The sequence below is a fragment of the Crocuta crocuta genome, unplaced genomic scaffold, assembly GCF_008692635.1.
Source record: "Crocuta crocuta isolate KB4526 unplaced genomic scaffold, BGI_CrCroc_1.0 scaffold160, whole genome shotgun sequence".
In the NCBI taxonomy this organism is placed as follows: Eukaryota; Metazoa; Chordata; class Mammalia; order Carnivora; family Hyaenidae; genus Crocuta; species Crocuta crocuta.
The window spans coordinates 5,452,841-5,479,542 of record NW_027527591.1 but is presented as its reverse complement, the minus strand read 5'-3'; the positions used below and the strand labels follow the sequence as shown (position 1 = coordinate 5,479,542).

The following is a 26,702-nucleotide window of genomic DNA, read 5'->3' as shown; positions in this document are numbered from 1 at the left end:
ACACAGACCAAAGCTGGAAGGACTTCTACCAGCTCTTCCTCTGTAATTAGTTTTGGCCTTCCTCAAGTGAACTCCTCTTTGGTCTTTGGCTTCTCATGATCAAATCTTGCTTGCTTAATGCAACCAAGGCATGAGGAAGACAGGATATACTACTGTGATCCCCCTACCTATAGGAGTACTATGTCTCCAAGTATCTCCATTTCAGACTCTGGACTGCAATTTCAGCCCTATCTCTCAGATGAGGTCCCATAACACAAGGCCACATGGTTGTCCTTGAGGTGCTGGAGTAGACAAGTATTGTTTCCACCGATGCTTTACTCCAGAGGTTAACAGTGCCCTTCCTGATAAATCTAGGTGAAGATTCACAAACTCAAGTACCTACAGGGACCCAGAAGATCCCATACATTAGTAAAATAGTCAAGGAGTATGACTGTAGGGCCTGGTGGGGATTGTGATAAACATTTCCCCCAATTTTCCACGCAACTCCTTATTTAAGGAGAGACTCCGCTTCCATAGTCTCTGTTCAGCTACTCTTGCCCAGCACCACTCAGCCCAAACCTCTGCTCTCAACAAGAATCTCGTCACAAGAATGGAAATTTGCAGAGGCGGCACCATGAAATGTCAAGCAAGAGACAGTGAGAACTATGACAAATCTACAAAAGCCTGGAGGTCTGGCACCAAGTTTTAAACTTCCCTTGGGCTAAGGCACAGCGGTTGGCATAATCAACTGCTCAATAAATACTTCTTAAATGATTTTTAAAAAATCTTAACGAAGAGCCACTATTACTTCTCATTGCATGCTCTTCCCTGGGGTGACTGGATCAGACTGGTAGATTTTTCCAGTAGGATAATGACCAGGGAGAGAGAACTCTGCTAGGGTAAGCAAGTTACACCCATTTGAACTTAACTGGCCTTTCAGGGGAGGTACTATACCTTGTATCTCTTTTAAATTACTTTAACAGTATTTCCTGAGCTTCTACCTTCTTCTACCTGACACTTTGCTAGACACTTTAGGGAATCCTAGGGTTCAATGCCTACAAGTTGCCCATGGTATATAGCAGGGAGAGAGGGATCGAAATGCATACAACTTAAAGATAATAAGGTGTATGTGTAACTAATAAATAGAATGAACAAAATGTTATGGCAACAAAAAAGAAGGAACAATTCACTCTCCCACAGAGGTCAGTGAAGGCCTGACACATTTGAGCTAGACCTTGCAAAATGAGTGAACTTTTATCAAGTGGAGAAAGAGAGCAAAGACATCCTAGAAAGAGTATATGACATGAGTGATAGTGTAGACACATGAAAGCCCCGCTGTGCATTTGAAAAAGGATGAGCAGCCTAGGGGTTCTGAGCATGGGGTGCATGTTGTAGGGTAGCAAGAAATGCATCTCCAGGTCCTCAAAAATGCCAAATGATTTTGGTTGGCAATGCTCTGTCCTCAGGCCTCCCCCCCCCACCCCACCCCCGAACACCACCATTTGTTCTGGCCTCAACCTTTATACTTATGAATAGCAGTGGCTGTTTCTTTAGCTGCTCGGTGATAGTTCAGAGAAAAATTAAGAGCTCAAAAGACAGTAGTGAGGCCCAGCGGTCATATTAATGTTGCCAACTAATATTCCTGAATGTAAATGCTTTAGACAATCATCTCAGGAATTTTCCTTTTCAGATTTATACTCCTAATTTAAAGCACACGTGTAACACTCCTTAAAATGAGAATAAAAGAAGACAGAAATAAATATTTCAAAAAAAATTTAGCTTAAAAAAAAAGGCTACTGAATAAAGCACATAATTAAATTTAGCCCTGAGTATCCTGGTAGCCAAGGCAAAAAGATCAAAAAGGAGTTAAGAAATTCTCATCATCAAATAAAAGAAACATCAGTTCCTTAGAGATCAGTTGAGCTGTGCACACCAGGTTTAAAACAAGAGGAGAAGAGGATAAGACAATGTGGAAGAGATGAAAGAACAAAAGGGGAGAGAGATGATTTAAAAACGCATCTCGCCCTCTTTAAAAAAAAAAAAAAAAGGTAAAATTCCCTCATTAAAAGCCATCAAATGTTTTGTTGGTGAGGGGACCAAAGGTTTAGCTCCTGGAAATGTTTTTCTCCTTTGTAGTCTCTGTTGATGTTTTTCTGGCTTTCTAAGCAAAGAGGAAACCTCACCCATTCCTGTAGACATGCATTTATGACCACATTCTCCTGGCCAATAACCCTCCGTGGCTCCTTGAGGCACTTCTCAAGGGTGGAGTGTCAGCAATTGGATCTGGTTATGAAGCTACCACTCCTACTGCTCAGGTTGAACTGCTCAGGCGAGTTCAAGGAGGGCTTCAGGGCAGAGCTAAGTCGTTAAGGACAAAATGTGCAGGCACATTTGACCTTTGGAAATGCAGCCCTCATTGGAAGCTTCCAGATTCAAAACAAACTGGGCTGGAAAAAGAGTTGGAGGAAGCACGCTGTGAGTGCTGGGCCCATCCCCCTCTCATTCCCCAGTGACTGAGAGGCTCACAAAATCAATAGAGCAGCATTATTAACTTTGCAATATCATAAGAGAAGGCTTTGCTCTCTGCCTGGGTGGAGAGGAAAGACTGTAGAAGCAGGCTGGCTCCAAGGGGGAAGGATGCTTCATTAAAGTCTTAACTCTGGGGAGGCAGCTGCCACCTAAGCTCAACAGATGAACCTGGTGTCGATAGCCTCCCATAAAAATCTTGCCCTTGGTCCAGGAGTTACCTGGAAGAAAGTAAAGCTGGATGGAGCAAGGTCTGAATGGCCAAGAGTTTTTGTATGGTACAAACTTCCAAAAGGTCATGCCAGGGGGCTAACCAAGGACAAACTCTTCAATACATCATTCAAATGTAATGCTCTTTCAATGGCAGTGTCGAATCTGAAAGCATCTCACTGTTGCTAATTTTTCACTCAGTTTTCCTGGGTTACCTACAAGTACCAAAATAAATGCTTTAAGTGTTTTCACCAGAAGAAAATGCAGAGCTATTGGTACACCTGAGTGGAAATGAAAGCACCAACTCTATCCTTATGCCCCCCCATTCCGATTTACCCAGAACTCCCACACAGCTGGGTTGCCACTTCCCATTCTCAGATCCAATGACCCAACCCCACTGTCTCTAGCACCAAGTCAGTGTCACCAACAAATCTTGTGCACACCCAACGACCAGGGAGGGGTTCGTTTCACCTTTCCTTTCATATCAAGTATGCCTTGGTCTCTCCTTTATCTTGCCCCCATACCTCAATAGTGACAGTAACTGGCATTGCAGGGCTGCAAACTGGCAGACATTAAAGGCAAACAAACTAAATTTTCATGGACATCTTAATCCCCAAATCCTTCCTCCAACCCTGCAGATAAAACAAATGTCTTACCTTTGTAAGGCTATCAATGCCTTCAGCTTCTCCAACTCTAAACAATAGGTTAAGAATCCCAAGTGGCAAATCATACCTACATCAATTCAACCCATTTGCTGTTAAAGAGGTATCACTCTTCCCAGAAAGGTTTTTTCCTTTCACCACATACCACGGCAGAATTAGGACAAATACAGCTGGATATACTCATTGATACTGTTCACATCACTCAACGGGACAATGGCAACTCGCCAATCAGCTCTGGAGCAGAACTTAAGGAAAGGAATGCTGATCATAGTTATATTTCTAAAAATTGGCATTACTGATGATCATAAACCACCTCCTGCTTTTACATGAACAAACTTTATTACAAAGCAAGGCCTTCACAGACACACAGAGGCAAAATCTCTCACCTGCTCTGTTCTGCTATATAACACGGGAAGACTTTTAACTTTTCCTCTCCTTCACACTTCCCTCATTTTCTTTTCTATGTAAGGAATAATACAAATCTATTAGAAAATAAGGTTAAAAACAAAATCTTTAAATAGTAATACATGTACTCAATGCCAGCAATGTCTATGGAATGTGGAATGTGATGACTTCTTTGCTTAGCAAGGCTAAAAACTCCAGCCACAAACATAGCAGGGAAGTTATAAACCCAAGAGGCTAGGCATACATGAAAGAAAAGTATCTAAAAGTTCTAAAGTGTCTGTTCCATTTTAGATTCCTTTTGAGCGGTAACTGTAAACTTCCAGGAAAATGTTCTGGGAACATTTTGGGGAAGTATACAAAAGAGCTGTGAGATGAACAGGAAAATTCCTTGACTATTTCAGATGTGACTGGGCAAGTCACTGAAGAAATATTCTCTCTTGGCATCCTGTTCTTTTCCTTATATCCCAGTCATGATGCAAACTTCCATGTGTATTTATCTTTGGGTTCTACTTCTAGACTCTAAACTCCATAAAAGCAGGGACAATGCCTGCCTGGGTCACCACTGCATCCTTAGCACCTAGCCCAGTGCTTAGCATACTGAAAGCCCTCAGAAAAAGGAAGAAAGGAGGAAGGAAAGGAGAAAGAGAGGGAAGAATTAAATGAATGAATGAATGAAAGAGAACCAGGAGAGCGATGTCAGCAAGATGGTGACATGGTTCGTTCTTGACTTCATTCCCTCTCTTAGATGAGCAACTAACAACTATTCATAAACAAGGCACCCCCGAGAATCCCCTAAAGAAAGAGAACCCTCCCTCAACAAATCACAGAAGAGAAATGAAGCATAGCTACAAAATTAAGTAGTCTCAATTTCCCTTTCGATAATCTCAATGGTTTACTATGGATCAGTGTGATTGTCCTAATGTCTTCACCCCTTGTTAATGGATGACATAGTCTGATGAGCAAGGGCCAGTTGACTTCAGAGACTAGGAGTGAGTTCTGTTCTGATGTGAAGTGGCCAAGAAGAAGTACGTGGACAGGTGGACAGGTGAAGGACAAAGCAATCCCCACAGCCAGAGAGCTACAGAGACATGGGATTCTTCTGTTCTCTTCTCTCCACGTATACCACTCTTGCCTTAAGGCTGCTGGTCCAAAGTCCTCAATTTTTTTTTTTTTTTCCATTTTTACTTGTAGGTGAGGTTGGGGAATTCAAGATCCACTAGAACCAAACACACCTTGGGTCATTCCCCTTCCCTGATTACTCCCTGAACATTCCCTCTCTGGTCAGTGTTCTTTAAGTACCAGGGCCAAGGGTAGCGTACCCTTGATCCCTTCCCCTGAGTCAGACAGACCAACGTGAAACTATCACTGCTGACTCCGGTCTTCTTTCCTGCCACCCTGAGGCCTCTCTCTTGCTTTGTTGGGCTCCCCCTCCCCTCTTCTGGAGGCATGGTACTCCTTCTTCCTCAGACTTCATTCTGGGTAGAGGGAAGCCTTTCCCTTGTTCTTTGTTTCCCTGAGGGCCCTCCATCCCCAGAAATAAATACCTCCCAGAAGATCCTGGAAGTAAAGCTTCCAAACTTCCTTTTACTTACTTCGCTCACTCCTGCTCAGGAAAGAAAGTAATTGGTGATAACCAAAAAGTGGAGAGGAGAGGAGAGGAGAGGAGAGGAGAGGAGAGGGGAGGAGAGGAAAGAAAAACAGTGCAGGGTCACCCTGACCCCTCCCTGGAGGGCCTGACTCTACCCCCTGCCATGGGAGAAGCACCCTGGGGACAGGTTGGCCTGGGGAATCCTGGGGAATTGCTTTTTAGTGGGTCATATACTTACGGAGATGGGCTGGCCCAGAAGCTTAGCAGGAGATGGGACAGGATAAATACTGAGAAGCCAGAATGAAACAGCACTTCCCAACTGGGTCTAACTCCGGCTTTATCAATGATAAACCTGATATTCAACCTCTGTCTCTCTGATTCTTGAATCTATTTTCTCAAAGATTAAGGGGGGAGGGAAGTGGGCTTAATTTACCGACTGCACTAAAAGAACAGAAATCGTACTATAATTATAGACAACTGTTAACAGTCCAAATTATTGATCCTCTCAAGAAGCTTGGTAATTTTCAAACTAACACGTAAGACTTAAAAATACATATATAAGGAGGAAAACGTAAGTGGCCTATTATTCCATCAACTAGATTGCTCTTTAAAAAAATTAAGTAATGGACATATGTGAAAGTCAAAAGCATTTAAATGGAACAGAAAGGGTATACAAAGTAAAAATTTCCTTTTCCTTACCCCCCATCATTCTCTCCTCCTTCTCCCCCAAACTGTCAACAAGTGCTTATACATATCCTTTTATTCGAAATGTTAAGTGTATCAGCATATATAATAGACATTTTTATTTCCTCTTTTTTCTCATTTACACAGAAGATAATTGGCATTTCGTTTTAACAGTCAAGAGAAGCCAGTTGCAAAGAGGCTGGGGTTGGGCGGCCTGGAATCCTTCTAGCTTGCGGGCTCTATCCCTGCCCACAGCAACCTTTGCCCGGCCTGGAATCCTTCTAGCTTGTGGGCTCTATCCCTGCCCACAGCAACCTTTGCCCATCCTTTTCTAGGTGTTTCTTTCTGCCACACCCACCCCACTCCCTCAGAGCAAGTGCCTCGGAGGGAACTGAACCATCGGATAGCTCTACAATAAGACGTCTCCACTGCGGGAAGTTGGGTGGGAGGTGCATAGGACTCATATTTGCAACTCCTTGTTGAGTCTATAATTACTGCAAAAATTTAAAAAAAAAAATGCTTTTAAAAGGGAAAATAAGTCAGTGCTTGACGGGGCAAGTTACAGTGGAGGAGCCCTCAAGTGGGAGGCAGAGGAGGAAGCGACAGTGACCAAGCTCTCCGCTAACATAACGCGCTAAAGGCCAGCATGGGCCCCCGGGCTCTGCTGCCCGCATGGTGCCCGGCGGCCAGGCCTGCACACGTGCCAGCGCTTGGGATGTCTTAGGACTGATTTGGTTTTTTTTCAAAACCAAAACAATGTTTTCCAATGGAGCAATTTGTTGTGAACTTAGAAATGATACCACTAGATCCGAAGCATTGTACAGTGCTTTTCTTTTTAATAGTTGAGTGTGTTTCTATCAAAAAATCAAAACTAAACCCTAAAAGTATATAAATATTTAATTTTGTAGAGAAAGGTAAAGGACTTCTCCAGGTGGAGAGTCCGTCCAGTTCATGATCTCAAGCATTTGATGGCCGCACTTCCCTGCAAATCACACTGATGGCAAAACCCCAGCTGTACGCTCAAGTGCTTTGTCACATTCCTGACCCCAGAATCCAACCTCTCATGTGGGAGTTTGAGCCAAAAGGATGTCCTGACAAATCCCTACAGAAGTGGATTGAGAGGCTGACGTTCCTGTCCCTCTTCATTGCCACTTTACATTCAAAGTCTGGAGCTAGATCAGATTGGGAGCCAGGAGCTTCAGGGACCTCATCCCTGTCTACCCACACTGGTGGGGGGTGGGAGGGAGCACACGTCTGCCATCTGACCCAGCAGGCAGAGCTAGAGAGACCCGTGCCAAGCCACCACACAGGCTGGCTCCCCAGGGCCACCCCAGGTGCAAACTTCCACCCACTTCTAATGGATATAGAAAGACAGAGCCACTCAACCCCAAAAGAGAGACAGACTAAAACCCTGGTGGCACCTCACTGACAGAGATCCAGGTATGTTCTCATTTCTGCCAGTGCTCCAGGGAAGGCAGGCTGCGGCTAGACCTCTGGACCTGACACTGGCCTCCGAAGTCCTCAGCCATACGGCCCCCACTTACGGAGCACGGAGATCTGAGCATCCTCAGTGGAGTCAGTGTGGCCGTCACGTCAGAGAGATCAACCTCCCTTTTCATCTAGAGTTAACCTCCTACTCAGGTTACCTAGATGGCATCCATGGCGCTCGGTCGCTCCAGTCCCTACGCAACGTAAGCTGGGCTTCCCTGGGAGTCAAGCTAAGAGGTCATGGTAAGTCTAGGACTTCCTACCCGGGTAAGCCCCCATTCTCTTACCATCTAACAACATGTGACAGTACATTGTTAATGAGTCACACAGACTTCTGCTTTCAGAAGCAAACTGTCCCCAGAATTCTCACTTCTACACAAACCCCAAACTTCTTTCATCTCTGGGTACAAACACACACATACACGTAACTGTTTTATGAATGGTAAAATACTTTAATCTTTAAAAATTTATCTTAAAAATTAAACCAAACACGTTATCTTTATCCAGAAGTTTTGACATGCTATAGACTATAAACTAAGTTTGCTTTTTCAAAATGTATATAAAAACTAACACACACATACACACGCAAGGAAATTAGAAAGTTTTGTGTCCCTGCTTTCAGACAGCCAGTAGGAAAATTCTTTCCAAGTACCATAACTAAGGCACAAATAACAGACCTATCTGAACAAATAAGAAGCAACCATATTCCCGCTCAGAAAACTGAACAGAAATCATAAGGAGGAAGAAAGCAAACAAGAAGTGCTAGTTTAAGGCGTGAAACAAAAGCTTTTCCTACCGAAGAATAGAAAACAATAACACTGTATATAGCATGTGACAGCTTACAAGTCACTTTCACATCCATATATCATTTGATTATAACAATCCTATTATTCTAATCCCCACACTGCAGCTAGGAAAACGCATTCGCAATTTGCCCTGGTTTATACTTACAAAGTCACAACAAAATTCCAGGTTTTCTGACTCCAAAACCCTTGACTTTCCTACCATACTAGTAGGAAAGCCCATTTCCATTCCACCTTTATGCATTTTTACCGAAACAGCATTCTATCTGTATAATCATTTCCCTGTCATTTTCTTTTTTCATTGCCTCGCGAAGGCATTCTGTACTAAGGCTGCATATATTTGTAAATACTTTTCCTGTAAATGTCCATCCATAAAAGATAACCATAAAATTAAAAGCAACAGAACCAAAATGATATTATTAACTTTTAGCTAGATGTTTGCCTGCCAAAAGTTCTGGGTCTGAGATCTGTTCTCTTTTTGTGAGAAGGAGAAAGAGGTGATGCAGGAGGAGAAGAAAAGAAGGAGAAGAGGGAGGCATGAGGAGGAGGGAGGGGAGGATGGAAAGAAAGAAAGAGAAAGTGAGAAAGCAAGAAAACAAAGAGAAGATGGAGAAGGAGGAGGAAAAAAAGGAAAAGATTATCAAGCCTTTGGTGTTAACAACACACCACTACAAAGCTGAGTCTTTCTCCTTGAGTTAGTCGCAGGATTGGAAGGAAAACCTAAAGGGTAAAATGTTGCCTTCCGTGGTGATTTGTTGTTGCTTAACAGGGTTCTTGAAGTTCAAGGAGGGCAGCCCACCCTATGAGAGGCACTGCCTTCAACCATGCTGCACCGCGCGTGCGTGCGTTTACCACAAGAATGCATTTAAATATTGAAAAGGGTCTCACAATTCTTAAAGGTCCAACGCTGGCTAGGACTTAACTAATGATCTCTAAAGCTCAGACAGGTTATCTGCAAATTGAGGAGGAGGAAGAGCAATTGCAATAACATGTCCCATGGTCCTCAAATTCCAATATTTGTAAAATCCTCGTCTCTATGAATAAGGAGCATAAAAAAGAGATCATGGGTGCGAAAGCAGGAGGAAAAGTAGGCAGACACATCTTGGGTAGGAAAGACAAGGTTTTTCTGCATTCTGCTTCTCTCATGGAAACCTGTGTTGAGACATTTTAAGTTCACATAATGTCTGGCTCTTTCTTCCTTCCTTTCTTTCTTTCTTTCTTTCTTTTTCTTTCTCTCTCGCTCTCTCTCTCTTTCCTTCCTTCCTTCCTTCCTTCCTTCCTTCCTTCCTTCCTTCCTTCCTTCCTTCCTTCCTTCCTTCCTTCCTTCCTTCCTTCCTTCCTTCCTTCCTTCCTTCCTTCCTTCCTAGAATTATTTTCTCAGAAATATTTTAATGGTAGCTAATTCACACAGGAAGATAAATAGTCATTAGTTTAAAAGTAGTGAACATGTATGTTAACAAGATAATGACCCTGGGCCTTTACTTAGCACTCAGAAATTTTTGAAAAGGAAAAGGAATTGGAGATTGGAAAAAAGAAGGAGGAACCCCCAGCATCAAGTAATTGAAAGGAATGGCTTTCTTAAACAGGAACAGAACGACCCTGAAAATCACCATCTGGTCAACCTAAGTGATATCCTTACTAATATAAGGGAGCCACTATAAAATAATAAAATTTTTTAAATACCTCTAATGTAGAACAGCATCCTGAAAGCATTAGAAAATGAAGGCCAAGTGCCTTGCTGGCAGTATTTGCGTGCCAAGGGTTGGAAGAAAGCAAATTACTGAATTCTCAGGAAAGTACTTTATTATAATGCTCTGGAGTTCTCCACACAAAAAGCATCACTTCCTCAGTAAAACGAGTCATCTAAAATCCACCTCAACAACAACAACAACAAAAATCAGCAGTTCAAACAGTCAATAGGACTCTGTATAACACGCCTCTGTGTCAGACTGAGAAACTTCAGAACTGGCTACACGTTTTCTCCCACAGAAAAGGAGTTTTTCCCACCACTGACCCATCGAGTCTCTGGGAGTGACAAAAGAAACCCTGACAAATGGCAGTCATGTGGTAGTGAAGGCTGTCTGACCAAAAAATACTTTTCTTTTGGATTCTCCCTTTTGCTCTCACTTAGACCAAGGGGAGGCTGCATGCTCAGGAAACTCCGTTTCCAAACTGGAAAATGTTGCAAATCCCAGTAAGGAATGAACAATCTCTGGCGCAACTGCTGCTCCGTGCAGGCAGGGAGAGGGGTAAACCAGATGGTCTTTTCCGTCCCAGATTTCGAAGATCTACAACAGAACCTGGATGACTAGGAGAAATTCAGATGCAATTTGGAAGCTGCTTTATAAAACAGAATCCTAAACAAAGGCGCTCAACAAGGCAGAGAAACCTAAGACACCATGAAAATGGGTTCTGGGTGAGACCAGAAACCAAACCGGCTTGTGACTGGGTGGGGCGGGGGAATAAAGGTGGTCCCCCAATCAGCATTTTGGAGGCAAAGGTGCCTTTGAGAGCCGCCAGTCTAAGGGTCACAAATCCAAATGCATGGTCACCAGGTCAGAGATCAGAAATGCAGTTAGGTAGAAGTAATTGGTACAAGGTTAACTGAAGAGCGCGTAATCTGTCTAAAAGCATTCAAATTAAAAAGAAAATTGAAATGGGTATGTTAGTCAAATAAAACATCTCTTCAAGGGGCGCCTGGGTGGCTCAGTCGGTTAAGGGCCTGACTTTGGCTCAGGTCATGATCTCACGGTTCGTGAGTTCAAGCCCCACATTGGGCTCTGTGCTGACAGCTCAGAGCCTGGAGCCTATTTCAGATTCCGTGTCTCCCTCTCTCTCTGACCCTCCCCCACTCACGCTCTGAGCTCTCTCTCTCTCTCAGAAATAAATAAAACATTAAAAACTTTAAAAAATTAAAAAAAACCAACAACATCTCTTCAAGCCAGTTCAGCCTAGGAGCTTCCTGCTTGTATCTGTGATAATCTAACTTTTCCTAGCTCCACCCCATGGTATAACACACAAGGAAACATAAGGTCCAGAGAGGTCATAATGTTTGATGATAAGCGCAAAACGGTGGGTATCTGTGGCAGAGCCAAAATGGTAGGATTATGTTGCAGACTAAGATGATGTTAAATAGAAAAAATTAAATGATATTAAAGCAAAAACCCTCTACATGTCTTTGGTTCAGGTACACTAAATTCACCTGAACACAAATTAACCATCTAGTTAAACACAACGCTACTCAGAAGTGGGGGAGGATTTATGTAGAGAGAGGCTGTACAAAACAATACCTAAGTAATGGGAGAATCAGGTAGTTAAATCTGTAGTTAAATTTGTCACAATGGCCCTGGATTAGTGGCAAATGGAGTTCCTGACTTCCATTTTCCAGGCAGAAAGAGTGGGGTACTTAGAATCCTTACATCTTGTTTTTCAAAATATGTATTTTAAAGTCACACGTTCAATGTTCCTTCTAGATACTTCTCAAAGAGCAATATAAGAAAAATCCTTTCCATTCCTGGAATTGGCTAATGTATATTTTTTACGAAATTGGATAAATGTAGGACTTTTTAAAATGTTTATTTATTTTGAGTGAGAGAGACAGAGAGAGAGAGAGAGAAAGCAGGGGAGGGGCAGAGAAAGGGAGACAGAGAAAATCCCAAGCAGGCTCCATGCTGTCGGCACATAGCCCCACATGGAGCTAAATCTTACAACCATGAGATCATGACCTGAACCAAAACCAAGAGTCAGACGCTTAACCAACTGAGCCACCCAGGCGCTCCAATTTAGGACATTTTTTAAGTGAAATTCCAGGAAAAATATCTCATTGATATATTAAGTGGTATGAAGTCTTCCCAGGAAATCTATGAAGTGGGGAGAAGGATGAGAACATTTTCTCTTGAAACAGCTGAAAGCAGACCAGAAAAAGAACTGGAAATGTTCTTTCAAGGAGCCCCCCCTCCTGCCAACCAACGGGACCTCCCTTCTTGGGCTTCTATGTAGCTAAGAAAACACAAGTGTACACACTCCACAGAAGGAGGGAAGGCAGTCTGCACACGGGGCTGGCATCTCTGAAATGAATCTCTCCACAGGTGCCGGGCTAAACCTTCAACATGAGGAAATACTCTTGGAGTTTTATAGCAGCATGTGCATGATTCCTCCCCCTCCCCCCTAAAACTCCCACCACGAACAACCACATCAAATTATTGCTTTTCAGAAGCCCATTTAAAAACGCCCTGCTTTATCACAGAAAGAATATTCCTTGTGTATGTGAGTGCTTCCATTATGTCTTATTTGAAGGAGGAAAATGAAATAAAAATCCTATCTGAGATATTTATAGATCTCATAAAACCTGATTCACTCTCATAAGCTGCTGTAAGCTCAGTCATCAGGTAAGGCAGGAATGGCAGGTATAGTAACCAGCACTGTATTATGTTATATATGCCTAATTCTGGCTCTTAAAACATAACCACATGCTGGAAAAACTTAAGAGAAGTAAGTCCTAAGGAAGCCAGGAGAGAAAGAAAAGGGAATGGCTTCAACACACGCACGAGCGGGCCAGCACGTCATGTAGGTCCACCGTTAGGGGGGCCGGGTACCTTCCCCAGGTCTAAGTACAAGTGACATCACAAGAGCTTCGCTCACAAGAGCTTCGCCCGTGGGATGGACAAAGGTATGCCCAATGCCCAGACCTCTCTCTTGCCCTGCCTTCCATCACTCACCTTCTCCTAGACACTCCATTGATACCATTTAGAGAAAAGAGCATTGTGCCACTTCACACTGTTACTGGGGAGAGGGAGGATAGTTGAAAGTGGAGAAGGAACAAGAACATGTTAAGTGGTGCTATGTGCCAGACCCTGGGCCAGAGAGCCGACATGCCTACCCTTATTAACTCAGAGACACTGGCTGGCTCAAGGTTTCAGCTCTGCCTTATTCCAAAACCTCCTTGTAATTTGACTACCACCAAACACTGCGACCTAAAGGAGATCAAGCACAATCCGGTCCTTTTAGAGATGATGACACCAAGCCCCAGAAAGAAGCCAGACCAGAGAATTGTTCAAATCCATACAGGTCCATCGGCTGCCAGGCCATGATCTTTAGCTTCTGCCCTCGTGTGTCCTATCTAACCAAGAGTCAGCCTAAATGTTCAAACTTCAGAGTGTTGAGCAGACTGCCTGGGTTTGAGTCCTGGCTCAGTCACTTCCAAGACATTTAATACCTCCAAGCTCAATGCCTCCATTTGTAAAATGGGGATACACAGAATCTGTATCTCATAGGGTTGGGAGGATGAAATGAAATGCTGCAGCTAAGGTGCTCCAATGAGATCATAGGCAGGAATGAAAATATTAGATACATATTAGATAGTATTATAATGCTTATTATGGTGATAGGAAGAGTCACCAAGCAGAAGAGGGAGGAGGAAAGTGTGTTCCACCACTGGCTTTGCAACTGCTCCTTAGTCACAGAAGGAATGTGCTAATGACGAGACCATGAGCAAAACACCCCAATACCTCCTGAACAAATGCTTAATACAGATGTGTGTTAGGCTCTCCTCAGCAGTAAGAAAATCCCCATCACAGAGGAAATAATCTCTTGGTCCATACTGACAAAAGCAAGGACCTTGATCTAGAGAGGCCAATGCACAGGAGAGGGTTGGCCAATCCTAGAACACAGAAGTGAAGCCAGCGACTCAAGTTGACACTGAGCAGCATCTCACGTGGCTCAGGGGCGAATCAGCACCACATAGGGCTTCTTCGCAGAAGACATCTTCTATCACCACAGGCAGGGACTCTGCTCTATTATCAGGGTCTATAGTGGCCATAGGAACAAACACCAGAAGCTCAAAAGGTACGGGATGGGGGCAATCTATTTCCACTCCTTTGTACGCTGACAACTGTGCCGCCCCTCCAAAAATAAGAGTCAGCACCGGGACCCTTCGATGGCCACCTGCTACCCGAGCTCCGGAAGGTGAGCCGGGAGAGCAGGGTGAGGAGCAGGCAGGCACTCCCTTGCACAGCAACTGCTCCACGGCTAATTGCAGTTTTCACAGCTGGGTTGAGCTTTCCAAAAGGCATCCTTCAACCCTAAGCTCTGAGCTCCTCTCACGATGTTCTTTCTTGCCAACCGTACCCCCATCAAAGGCAGTTTATAGATAAAAGGATGCAGCTACAGTACATACATTTTTGCAAACATCACCGTAGGGAGTAGAGGCACTTCTAAGGCTTCTTTGTGAAGATCACCACATGCTACGGTCATTACCACAAGAGCTAAGCCTTCCACGGACAAGGAGGCAGCCTCCTTGCCTGAATGTCCTCAGTGGCGATTTTTCCACGGTTTATTTTTGCTCCTCTTACTAGAAACATGGGTTCTTTGAAATCCTTTATAAACAAAGTCTACTTCCAAACAGTGAGGTCAGTAAGAAATATGGAGAGCTGCTTCCTAATGTCTATCTGGCATCATCCAACATCTGTTTGTGCACGCATCCATCCCTGCAAAACCACAGGGCAGGCTGAGGTAAGTGGAAAATCATGGTCAAGGGCCTGCCGAGAATGAGTTATTTGAAGCACGGCATGGCTGCAGTTGAATGCCCAATACCACAAAGGTACCAGAAACGGAATCTGACCAGGTTAAGTAAACCTGTAGAGGGTCACAGGAATGTGAGCCAAATGGGACCACACTTGACACTTTAAGGTGAGGGAAAGCAAAACAAGAAAGATGAAACAAGGCTTGGCAGTCGCTATTAACTGGTGAGCTGGATGAAGTACGTCCACCAGCACTGTCCTGCTTTATTCTAAACCTCTGTTACACTTAGACTCCAAGGTACACAAGAAATCAGGTATTTCCATATGAGCAGCAGGCACCGACAACTTTGATATACCTGATATTAACTCTCTAAAGCTTAATGGCTCAAAGGCTTGGCTACATATTGGAATCACCTGGAAGCTTAAAAAACAAAACAAAACACTGATGCCTGGCTTCCACTCAAAGGGATACTGGCTTAGGCAGTTTGGGGTGCAGCCATGATTGAGAACCGTTGCTGCAGACATAGTCGAATCTCAACTCCTTGTCATATTGTAAGCCCTACATATCTATTGAATGCCTACTGTGTGCAAGGCTGTCTAGAAACCTGAAGGGTTACATATTGACGGTTTATTACTGGGGTACCTGGGTGACTCAGTCACTTAAGCATCTGATTCTTGGTTTTGGCTCAGGTCATGATCTCATTTTTCATGAGTTCAAGATCCGCTTTGGGCTCTGCACGGACAGTGGGGAGCCTGCTTGGGATTCTCTCTCTCTCTCTCTCTCTCAAAATAAATAAATAAACCTTAAAAAAAAGTTTACGATCGGGTGCCTGGATGGCTCAGGTGGCTAAGCGTCAGACTTCAGCTCAGATCATGATCTCATGGTTTGTGAGTTCAAGCCCAACATCAGGCTCTGTGCTGACAGCTCAGAGCCTAGAGCCTGTTTAGGATTCTGTGTCTCCTTCTCTCTCTGCCCTTCCCTTTCTTGCTCTTTGTGTCTCTGTCTCTCTCAAAAATAAACAAACATTAAAAGAAAAGAAATTTTAAAAAAAAGAAGTTTACTATCAAAATTATAACCAAGGCGTCAACTCTGCTCTAAATCATACAACCTCACTGGAAAAATAAGTCAACAGGAAAAAAAGAAAAGAAAAAAAAAAAAAAGAAAAAAAGGAAAGCTGTACTACAAGACAAAACTAAAAAGCATCATGAAAAATTAAAAAGTTCTACACCAGGGTGTACAAATAGTAGCAATTACTATCGGCCAAGGGAAGGGAAAGAAGGGTCCTGGAAGACATAGCAACCACCTGAACTTGAAGGATGGGTAGAATTTGGACAAACAGAATCAGAGTGGAAGAGGGAGGAAGAAGGAAAAGGCTAAAGGAAATGACAGAAACAAAGCCAGAAGCAGGAAAGGCACAGTCATCCAGCTTGGATGGCATTTGCTGCACACGAGAGGGGGAAACGTGACTATTCCAGGCTGGGAACATCTTAGAATATCCTGACTCTTAGAAGTTTGACCCCATTCTAGGGATGCAATAGGGAGCCATTGATGGCTTGAAAACATGGTGATGGAGGTAGAAAGTCCATCCAGGGGAGGTGCAAGGGGCTGCCCTGAGGCAATGGAAGAGGGAGCAGGAAGTTGAAGACCAGGGTGTAGTATGTCAGGGGCCAAATCAGTGAGATTTCCAACTGACTGGATTGAAGGGAAGAGAAGGTCCAAAGACGACTAGAGCTTCAAACCTAGACCACAAAAAAGGTCATCTCAAAGAAAGAAACAGGGCAGCCAGGAAGAAGGAAAGAAGCTGCTGAGGTCAAGCTTTGGAACATACTCAGCTGGGGTGATCCGGGGACAACCCCAAAGGCTTTTGTTGTCACTCCCATGTTTTCAATCCAAAGTGGGACCTGACATTCAGGAACACATCTGGAGCTAGAGATGCAGGTGACAGCTTTGAGGAAAGAAAGGGGTCCCCTTTGGAAAGGAAACTGCAGTTTCTAAGATCAGTGAGATGCGTTCCCACAGAGAGCATCCCACGATTGGGATCTTCTCTCCCAATCTTGTATCCCAAGACGACAGGCAGAGGGGCAAAGAGCACCCTACGTTTCCTTGGCTCAGGACGGCCACTGTGGAACCAAGCCTGCTTCATCCACCAGCCCCGAAAGGACATTCGGAAAGGTTACAGAAGTTGACTTTCTTCCCAACTGCTTATCCCAATATGGAGTATTTTGTTGTTGTTTAAACTTGTAGAACATGACAACCTCACTGCCCATCCAACCTGCTCTAGACATTTAAAAACACTTCAAAAATTTTTTCCTGAATTCGGACATGATTGCTGTTAGTTTTGTTCAGCCCTTTGGTTGGCCTGGTGTCAGTGACAAAGCCATTGAACATTTGATGCTTTTGACATAAAATCCCAGTTCTATGGTCCATCCAACCCCCTACTGTCCACATCCTGCACCCTCCTTATTCCTGCTCTATGTGTTATCATTTAAGTGACAAAACTATACTTATAATTGGGGGCTTTTGTTCACTTTCTTCAGGACAGTGTACATTTTCCAGGTTAGCACACATTATTAAAAGTGGAAAAGGGATTAAATCATATACATAAGCCTTAGCCAAGAAAACCAAGAGCTTGGTTTAGGTCCCAGATAATTCCAAAATTCCATGCACTAGTACTGTTCTAAGTAAAAAGGGCACTTTCCTGTTCCCTTAAAGGGGAGAGAGGGAAAGAGAGAGGAGGAAAGAATGAGAAGTGACTCAAAGTATATTGAGACAGTGTAACAAAAAGCAAGCAAACTGATGCGGGCATCCATAAGGGTCCTGAGCCGGGAGCCACCATCAGTGTTAACCACAGATGTATGACCTTGGAGGGTTCAATGCTTCATCTTCTTTAACAACCACTTGGTCCAACACTAGAGTCTCAGAACTGAAGAAACCAAGACCCTTTCCAGGATTTGAAATTCCAAGGTTCTATGTTCCTAGGTTTGGTACAAGGCCTAGGACCTGACTTTCAATATGACCCTCAGGGAATGTCAATAAACTCATATTCAGAAATAGATATTGCATGTGGCTCTACATTAATTATTTTAACTACCTCTAATCATTTCCTAATGACACAGACAGGGATGCTGTTTCCTGGCCATTATGAACATGTGCATTCACACTGTACACTCATCTGCCCTGCAAGGGCCACCAGCCCCAACATGCCATTAGCTAAAAGAACAACAGGACATAGTAACTCTAAAGCACGTGTTATAAACAAGGTTGTAGCAAGTGGGGAAATACAGATCAGCAGAGGGAAGTGCTCAAAAACTCACAGGACTTAACATTTCTTTTTTTGGCAGTTATGTTCTGATTCTGTATTACTTAATTTTGAACATGTTGACTCTCCCCTACTGGAGTCGAGCTTAGAGGACAGATATGTAGTAAAAATACCTGCAGTGTAACCTTCAGTCATAAGCTTATATCCAAGTCAACTCTGCATCACCCAAAGAGTCTTTTTGCACATAACCAGAATTTAGGACGGAAGTATATACTGTGAAATATTTTCCATATTTTAATATAAACGAAGAAAATCTCGTAAGGTGTGACCGACTGCATCCACCAGCTCAATCAGGAACAATATCACTATGAAATCAGAAGTCACCCACACTTCAAGCAGGCTGGCACTGGACCCCTAACCAAGGCTGTTGCTGACCCTTGGCTGTAATACCAACATGATGACGCATGTGGTGGCGAGGGCAGCTAGAAACTGCTCTAATACAGGGAGAAATGGACACAACACACTCAGCAGGACGCCTAGCAAGTTCTCCAGCACACCAAACACCAAGTGAGGAAAACAAAAAGGACTCAAGGCGGTAGAAAGAATCCTCCAAATCAGCAGCAACAGATAACGGCAAAGAAGGGGGTAGGAACAAGATCATGACCATTTTTAGGCGAAAGCATGTCCTGGTAAAGGCAATGCTTCATTTATTGGGGAACTCTTACACTAAATTGAAAAAGGATGGTTTCTCAGGTGGGTGTTCTAGACACATGATGAAACAGGGTGGAGGGGTATTTCTTAACTTGCCCATGTTGCATGTAACATTAATGATTAGGTAATGCAAATTGTTCCACGGATTTTAAACCATTAGTAGTTGTAGAGATTCCTAATCACGGTATTTGTTATCATTGGGCAGTTTGGGTTAAAATGTTTCTACTTGTTTATGCTAAGTAAGCATTCAGAGGATTCAGGAAAACAAAGGGATTTCTTTGCAGAGACTAAATCTCCACCCCTCACTCTTCTGGCACCACTCAGGTTAAATTGGGGAGCTGTCCTAAACTTTCAGCAAATCCTAATTCCAACATACATGCTAACTGATGTACTGAGCGAACAGAATCACAGACTTCTCTGCATTCCCCAGCCACAGGGTCCAGCATAGGCGATGAAGGACCCCTTGCGCACTACTACAAACTGTAGACATAGGGGGCGTCAGCCATTCTATCAGCATGAGCCAGTTGGAGCTGGCCAGAGTAACCTGTATTCTCCTTTGCCCAGTGGGCACTGAGTGATTAAGGAAGACTGCGATGCCTTCTCGTACTCAAAAAGTTGAAATACAGGAATTCTCTGAAGGGAGAAGAATCTGAAGATTTATAAGTGCGGCTACTAAAAGCCCCATCAGGACCCTCTCGAAACTATTCCCATTTAAGTGGAGAGGCAAATAGCCCCCACTGGCATTTATACTTAAAATGGGCTGGAAGAGACGAAGAGCCCACATCTGAACACTGAAGGTCTCTTGACATACCCTTACATAAATCGTTTCAGGGTGAGGCTGTCACAGTGCATCTTCTGCTCTGCCCTTTAAATGGATTGGACCCCAACATCACACTCTCCTCAGGGTAGGGAGCAGGGGGGTGGGAGTTGCATGGAGAACAAAGAAGTCATCACTTCCTTTATCCCCCCACGAAAGACAGATGTAGTAAGAATATCTGCAGTGTAACATCCACTCACTTTAACATACCAAACTGCAAACAGGTAGACCAAAAGATCATGTCTGTGAGCCCCTAAATCCACACAAAGATGTATCCATTAAAAAGAACATGGAAAGAATCTATTAAAGAAAGGCTAAGTGTGTGATTGATGGCATACACATGTGCTTTCATTTGTAAAGCGACATGTATTTAGTGACTGCATCCTTATAAAGAAAACCTGAATTACGAGACAGATTTCTTTTTCCATCTCCCAAGTCACTATTTCAAATTTAAAAAAATGGATTTATGGTAACTAAAGAGCACACAAATAACATACAAAAAGGAAAAAAAAAGCCAGCTATTTTATCCTTTCAGTGTGGTTAGCCAGGCTCCTTTGTGTCTACAAATTTCCCTGGGTGGTGCTGTTGCCAAGAAATTCTAATTCATGACAAGGTTTTCTGCAAATTGGGGACAGAGGCAAACTACAGATGCAGGGACCCTACAGTTTGCTTTGTCTCTCCGACTGAGGCAGCACCTGGCGACTCAGGCCTGTAGAAGGCAGTGCACAGGCAAGATCACCATAAAGAAGAAGAAGCAATGCAGCTCAGAGAACAAATCCCATCCCTGGTATCATGAGGCTGTTCTTGGAAGGCAACCATTTTTGTAGGTTGTCCCCTAGGGATGCCTCGTATCAAAGGCCCTTGTAAAAAGCGTACAGGGTGCCTGAAACCAAGCTGAAATTGCAGTGTTATGGGGACACTTTAGTTCTTACAGTAGCCAAGTATGCCATTAGTTTAAAACAATGGGGGAATGAGGGGAGGAGGGAGGAATGTTCTATGATTTATTTATTTGTTGCCAGTAGCAGTGGAAAATTTTCTCGGAGCAAAAAGGAGGCCTGAAACTGACCCCATCGGCCAATTATGAATCAGCATTAATGACAAGCATAATTCCATAAGAGTTTTCAAGCCAACATACCATGCTCCTGAATGACATGAAGCAAAGCTAAGTGCAAATATGAACTCAGAACCTCGGTAGTTGACCTGCACTCTTTCCTGAAAGAGCAGACTGGGTATAGAAAATATAGCCCAATTCTCAAAGTCTTTGTAGCATCTTGGAGAAAAATGACCAAAAGCATCATATCAAATCCTTTTTATTTTCCAAGTCAGCAGCGGGTCCAGAAAAATCATGATTTCTATTGGCACCAAAACTCATGAATGTGTTCCCCCTTTAACCATCGTCAAGTGGTACCCTCTGAGCTGCTCCAGCTTCTGTCCTACCTTTGACTTTTTCCTACTTTTGCTCAGACAGCTCTTGGAAAATGTCCTGCAAGTTTCCAAAGAACTTAAGGCTAGTAGCCTTAAGAGTTGTGCGTCAGCTGAATTCCATAAAATAAAAGACCACATAAGCACGGTGTAATTTACAGTTACACGACAGGCAGAGATGACGTTACTTGGGCCAAGTGCTTAAGTACGCAGTCAGAGCCCGGGAATGGAGAGCTGTTAATGTAGGATGTCCAGATGGATTTTAAAATTACACCAGCAATGATTTTCAGAGTTGGAGCTGTATGTTGCTAAAGACATCACTGCCTGAAAGCCCAATGTCAAAATGACAACCCCCGTCACAGGAGGACCATCCCAAGCTCACTGACTGTTAAGCAGGACAATTATCCCAGACCCCAGGTTTAAAATAAATCCCCAAATAGTCCTTCCTTAATTTCCAAATGCACAGATGTTCTTGGGTTTATCATCCAAGCCACTCTTTCTCTACAAACCAAATCAGATTATTAGAATCTCTGTATTTTGCTCGTCTCGAGGCCAGGTACACTGTTCACTTGCAGAGAACATCTAATAATTGCTCCTCATTTGACCTCTAAAATCTGATTACCCCAGAGCATCCGGAAACTTCCTCCTGCCTCGGGTTCTTTGCAGCAACCTTCTTAAGCCATTTTGAGCAAAGGAGTCTCAAAATTTCACCATCTGACGGTTGATTTGGCCCTAACAGTTGCATATAACCATCCCCCTCTCCTTACACACAGAAGCAGCAATGGGTGGGGGAGGGGAGGGCCAAGGAGAGGGAGGAAGGAAGAGATGGAGGTTGAAGGTTTTGTCATCAGCATGAACTCAGAGTCATAGTAACCTTTAAAGAGAGCAGCTGTGACTATAGAGACCGGAGCAGAAAGCTCCTTGGAATGATGTCTTATTTAGTAGTGCTTCCCCACAAGTTCTGTTTCAGTACGGACTGTAAGCATGCTTCTCAAACAGCTTGGCAAAGGGTTTTAAGGTAAGAGTAGTTGCCAGTTGGAGAGAGTTAAGGCAAGAAGTAAGGAGGTAAGTGTGTGTGTGTGTGTGTGTGTGTGTGTGTGTGTGGTTGGGGGGGGGGTGATATTCCTTGGCCTGCAGTAGAAACTAAGCTAGAGGTTCCTTGAAGGAGGTACGTGGAGAGGGGTAGAGAGAGGAGGGGGAAGAAAAGCAGAGAAGGCTTCTGAGGAAACAATAGATCTAATACATCCCCGATTTATCAAACCAGGGATGTTTCTTTACAGATCCAGACTTTCTCCTGGATGTTCTAACCAGATCTAGAAAAGCAGGTTTCCTCTGGAGAGGCCTTCCCCCAAAGCAGGCTTTACTACTGTGAAAACTTGAACCAAAACAAAGTTGTGTGATTCATCAGGAGGGAATGCTGTAACAAATAAAGCCAACTTTCTTCCCTCCAACACTGCTTAACAGTTAGTCACAAACACGGGCTGCCTTGGGCAGGCTGACTAAATCAACAGATTCCCTACCCTAACCTGTCTAGACAGTTGTTAATATGCCACGGGTTTGACACCAGTGGGCTGACAATGTGAAATGAAGGCTATTTCAGAAAATGAAATTCTGGCAACATTTCGGCTTAATTAGCATGTGAAATAAAAGGAGGAAAAGATCTAGTGAGACCCTTAGGAGACAGTCTCATTAAGGATGGGGGAAAGGATGCCCTGAAGAAATGCCTTGTGCTAAAAGCGTGTGAACTATGTGTGCGCTCAGAGACAAAGTCGAGTGTATCTGCCAGCATCCCCGGGCAGGAACGTACGTGTGGACACACAGACACCAGGGGCCGGTACCTGGAGGAAAACTCGCAGCCTCTCATCGGGGGGGAACGGCAACTAGTAACAAAGATACAGTCAGAGGATCAACTTTGCCCCTCTTCACCCTGCACCAAAAGCCAAACCTCACTGGCTAAAACGGCAACTGTTACATCCCAGCCTCAAGCTGGCAAATCCCACATTGGGTCCTGGCAGAAGAAATTCAGCCGTTCATTAGCCTTAACAAGCTGCTGTCATGGAGAGAAGTTACATGAGCAGCCACACACCAAGCCTTTCTCGGTCCTCCCCAAGGGCAGGCTGGTTTCTCCAAGACGGACTGTGCGAGTTCCCACTTCCGATGTGCAAATCCAGACTGTGTTCGTGGACGTTCCATGGTGCACACTGTAGTATTTTTAAAGAATACCCCCTGCGCCCCCCCCCCACACCCACCATCTTTCCTGCAGAGTGTCCCTTCAGCAGCTCCTAATCCTCGCTGAGAAAACCACTGTTTCCGCAGCAGACCTAGCACTTTCCACTGACCAGCACTTTCTTTATTCCACTTCACAAAGCCCAGTGAACTTGTCACCAGACCCACTTTGCCCTCAGTGGGACGCCTAGCCAACTTGGCATCGGTGCCCTTCAGCATCACAGGAGTTTCTTAACTAGTCCTCTAAGACCGAGTCAGAGGCATGGAAGCACACACCACCCTTTGTCAGAGGTTGTGCTGTCTAACTAGGGAGGGACCCCAAACAAAAAAAGAAAAAAAAAAAGGGAGAGAGAGAGAAACAAGGACACATACAGAGGCATTGCACCGGGGAAACCTACAATGCATGGTCAGCGTTAGATAGATACATCTTACCATCCTCCTCCTAGATATCCTTGAATACCTTTTGTCACTGGGCTCCTCTCCCCTCTGCCCACCTTCTCATCTCAAAATCAAGTTTCTCTCTTGTCTTGACACTCGCTAATTACTGGGAAAACACTCCGCTATGCTCCTACCTCCTGACCCCCATCTGATGGTCCTCAGTACCAGTTGAAAGAACTGAACCCGATTTAAGGTACCAAGTAGGTAGAGCTCGAGCGTGTAGGGCCGCGGTATGCTGACATTAATGGCTCATAAAGCCCCAAACCACCTTTCCACCCGGGTCCTCCGAACCCCAGAAGTTACGCAGGTCTGTGCTGGGGACAGCGAGCCCGACAACGTGTGCGCAAGGATGTGTGTTGGTGACTGAAACGCAGGCAGCTCAGACCCGGCTGCTCAGCTCCGCGCGCTAAGGGGTTAGAGGGTGGGTGGAGAGGTAAGCGCAGATGACTGTTTCCGAAAACATTTTGAACAACAAACAGCCAAAAAAAAGGGTGGGGGGGAATAAAACAAACAAACAAAAAAATTCAACCCCAAGCCCGCACCAACGCAGCCCCTGCGCCTCCGCCGCCACCACACGATTTACACAAGTAATTTAAATCATTCACCTGCTGCCAGGTCTCCTCCAGGGATGGCAAAGCTGAGAAGTAGCCGGTGTCGTGGACAAGTTGTAGCTCCTGGAATATACTATAACTAGCCAACACGTCCATGCTGCTGCTGCCGGGCAAAACGGGAGGAGAAACCCTCCCCCGAACACAGTTGGGTCTGTTTGTTTGTCAGTCTGTCTGGCTCACCCCCCAAGAAGGCAGACATCCAGTGGCCCTTTTGTTTTGTTTTGTTTCAGTCAACTAAAAAGGAAAAAAAATCAATGCAGGAGAGAGGAAGAGAGGAGGTGAGAGAGGAGAGAGTGAGTGGGGTGGATGGAGAGAGGCATCCAGCGTGTACAAGTGCAGACCGCTGCCAGGAAAAGGGGACTTCTCCACGGGAGTAACAATTCCCTTCCAGGGCTCTAATCACTCCAGCTCGTGGATCAGGAAGGGGGATGCAAACTCACTGACACGAAGCTGCCATCTATTTCTGCAGCGCTGTTCGCTCCTAATGCAATCTTTGCTCTTTATTTTGGGAGGTTGCATTTTTTTTCTCTCGCGATCGCTTCTCTCCCCCCCGTCCCTTCCCTCCCCACCCCCCACCCCATCCTTGCTAGTTTGTAGTCTCTCCCCCCTCCTTTTCTCCTCCTCCTGTTCTTCCTCCTCCCCAAACTCCCCCCCTCCGCCCGGCTCTCCGCGCAGCCGTGGGATCTCGGAGGAGGGCGTCCATTAGGCCGCGTGTGACCATGTAAGGTAAACAGGGGGCTCATGAAGTCACTGAGGACCAATGGGGAGCACGGAGAGGGGTCCGGGGCGGGGCTTGGCCNGCACAGGACAGCCTCACTGAGAAATAAACCGAGAAAGAAAGAAAAAGGCCCCCCAGAGCCCTTTCACAAATGGCCCACAGGCTGCCAGGGCGCTGGAAGAAGCGCCCGAGGAGGAAGTGGCACACAATGGAAAGGAACAAAGGNGCGCCGCCACCCGCCCTCCCCTCGCGGGGCCCACGCGGGGTCCGCGTCGCGAGGCAGACGCCCAGTCAGAGTTGATCGAAAGAGGGCATTTCGCGGGAGTGGGAGTCAGAATGGAAGGCACCCGGGCAGACGCGGGGCGCAGGCAGCTTCTGTGGGGGCTCAAAGCTGANGGAGCTGCGGTGGTGAAGAGTCGGAACCGCATCCGACTCTGGAGCTGGCGTATAGAAATACACAGAGATAACTCCTCTCAGATGAAAATCCCGCACGCGACCAGTTGTGTGCTTGACCTTCCGTGTTCAGTGCGATTCATGTTTCCCCAAAACGTGCAGTGAGCTGAGCTTACGCTTTTGGAACGACTGCAGAATTCGGAGCTTATTCAGACGAGAAACTTAATTTTACTCGTAAGAAAAGGAACACCTTAATCTCCCTTCTCCGCTTTCCCTCCTTCTGACTATGTGGAACTCCATATCATAATATTTGCAAGATTCTGCTTTATAGAACGAACACAGTTTGAAATTTAGTTCTTGCCAGGGGAAATTAAACAGGAATTATGGAGTTTGAGGAAAGTCTGGTTTATTTACTTTGTGATCTCTGCAATTCTGTTGGTTAGGTCTACAGCATCCACTGTAGGAGTATAATTGGTGTAGTTCCTGGAGTGTATGTGCATAAGATGTGCAAGGACCTTAGTGCATTTCGTGTTAGGTGTACACATTAGTGGTGTAAAAAGTTTAAACGGCATACGTGGTAGCACACATATGTGTTAGCATCAGTGCATACTTCTCATGAAGGCCTCTCTTTGAAAGGCCAGATGGGCCTTTCCCAGAAGTTGAAAACCACTTAGAGCCAGCACATCCCAATTAAAGCGTTAACTTGATCCTTATGGTCGCTGGTGCTGCTGTTTACTAGCCCTGTGACTGAGCTTACTAGTTCAGCCTCTAATTAATTACCCACCTCAGAAATCGAAATAGTGGTATCTGCCTCGCCTGGTTGTTATGAAGAATCAAAGTAAGGTTTGTACCTCATCTAGCATGGTATCTGGTGCTATTAGGGGGATACTGAATGTTAACCACCATTATCTCCTGACTTTAGCTAAGGAAACTAAATAGTATATCTGAACTAATCAGACCCATGATGGGGAAGAGACCATTGAAAAGCCCTGAGGCAGAAAACAAGTTCTTGAGTGTGTAGGGGAACGAAAGGAACTTAGTTAGACATAGGGAAACTCAAAGCGAAAGGCAAGGCAAGGCAAGGGCAAAACATGTAATCTGATGTCTGAACTCAAGTGAACCTAATTTCTGTTTTTTGTGTTACACTCTTACCATTTTTGAACAAAATACGACATTCTTGTTAACTTCTGAGTTCAAAGATTTTACAGATAATAGTTAACTAGTTAAACACTTTCACTATGCC

The 26,702-nt window shown here is 44.6% G+C and overlaps 1 protein-coding gene across 2 annotated transcripts in view; it reads right to left on the bottom strand.

Annotated features, from left to right (window-relative positions):
• The window catches only part of KLF7 (KLF transcription factor 7), an 89,050-nt gene extending 64,174 nt beyond the window's left edge, over positions 1–24,876 (bottom strand). For both annotated transcript variants that reach the window (XM_077771239.1, XM_077771245.1), the window contains exon 1: positions 24,343–24,876. In XM_077771239.1, the coding sequence (XP_077627365.1) occupies positions 24,343–24,444 (102 nt within the window). In that variant the 5' untranslated portion in view covers positions 24,445–24,876. The remainder of the gene's footprint in view (positions 1–24,342) is intronic.
• Positions 24,877–26,702: the final 1,826 nt, after the last annotated feature.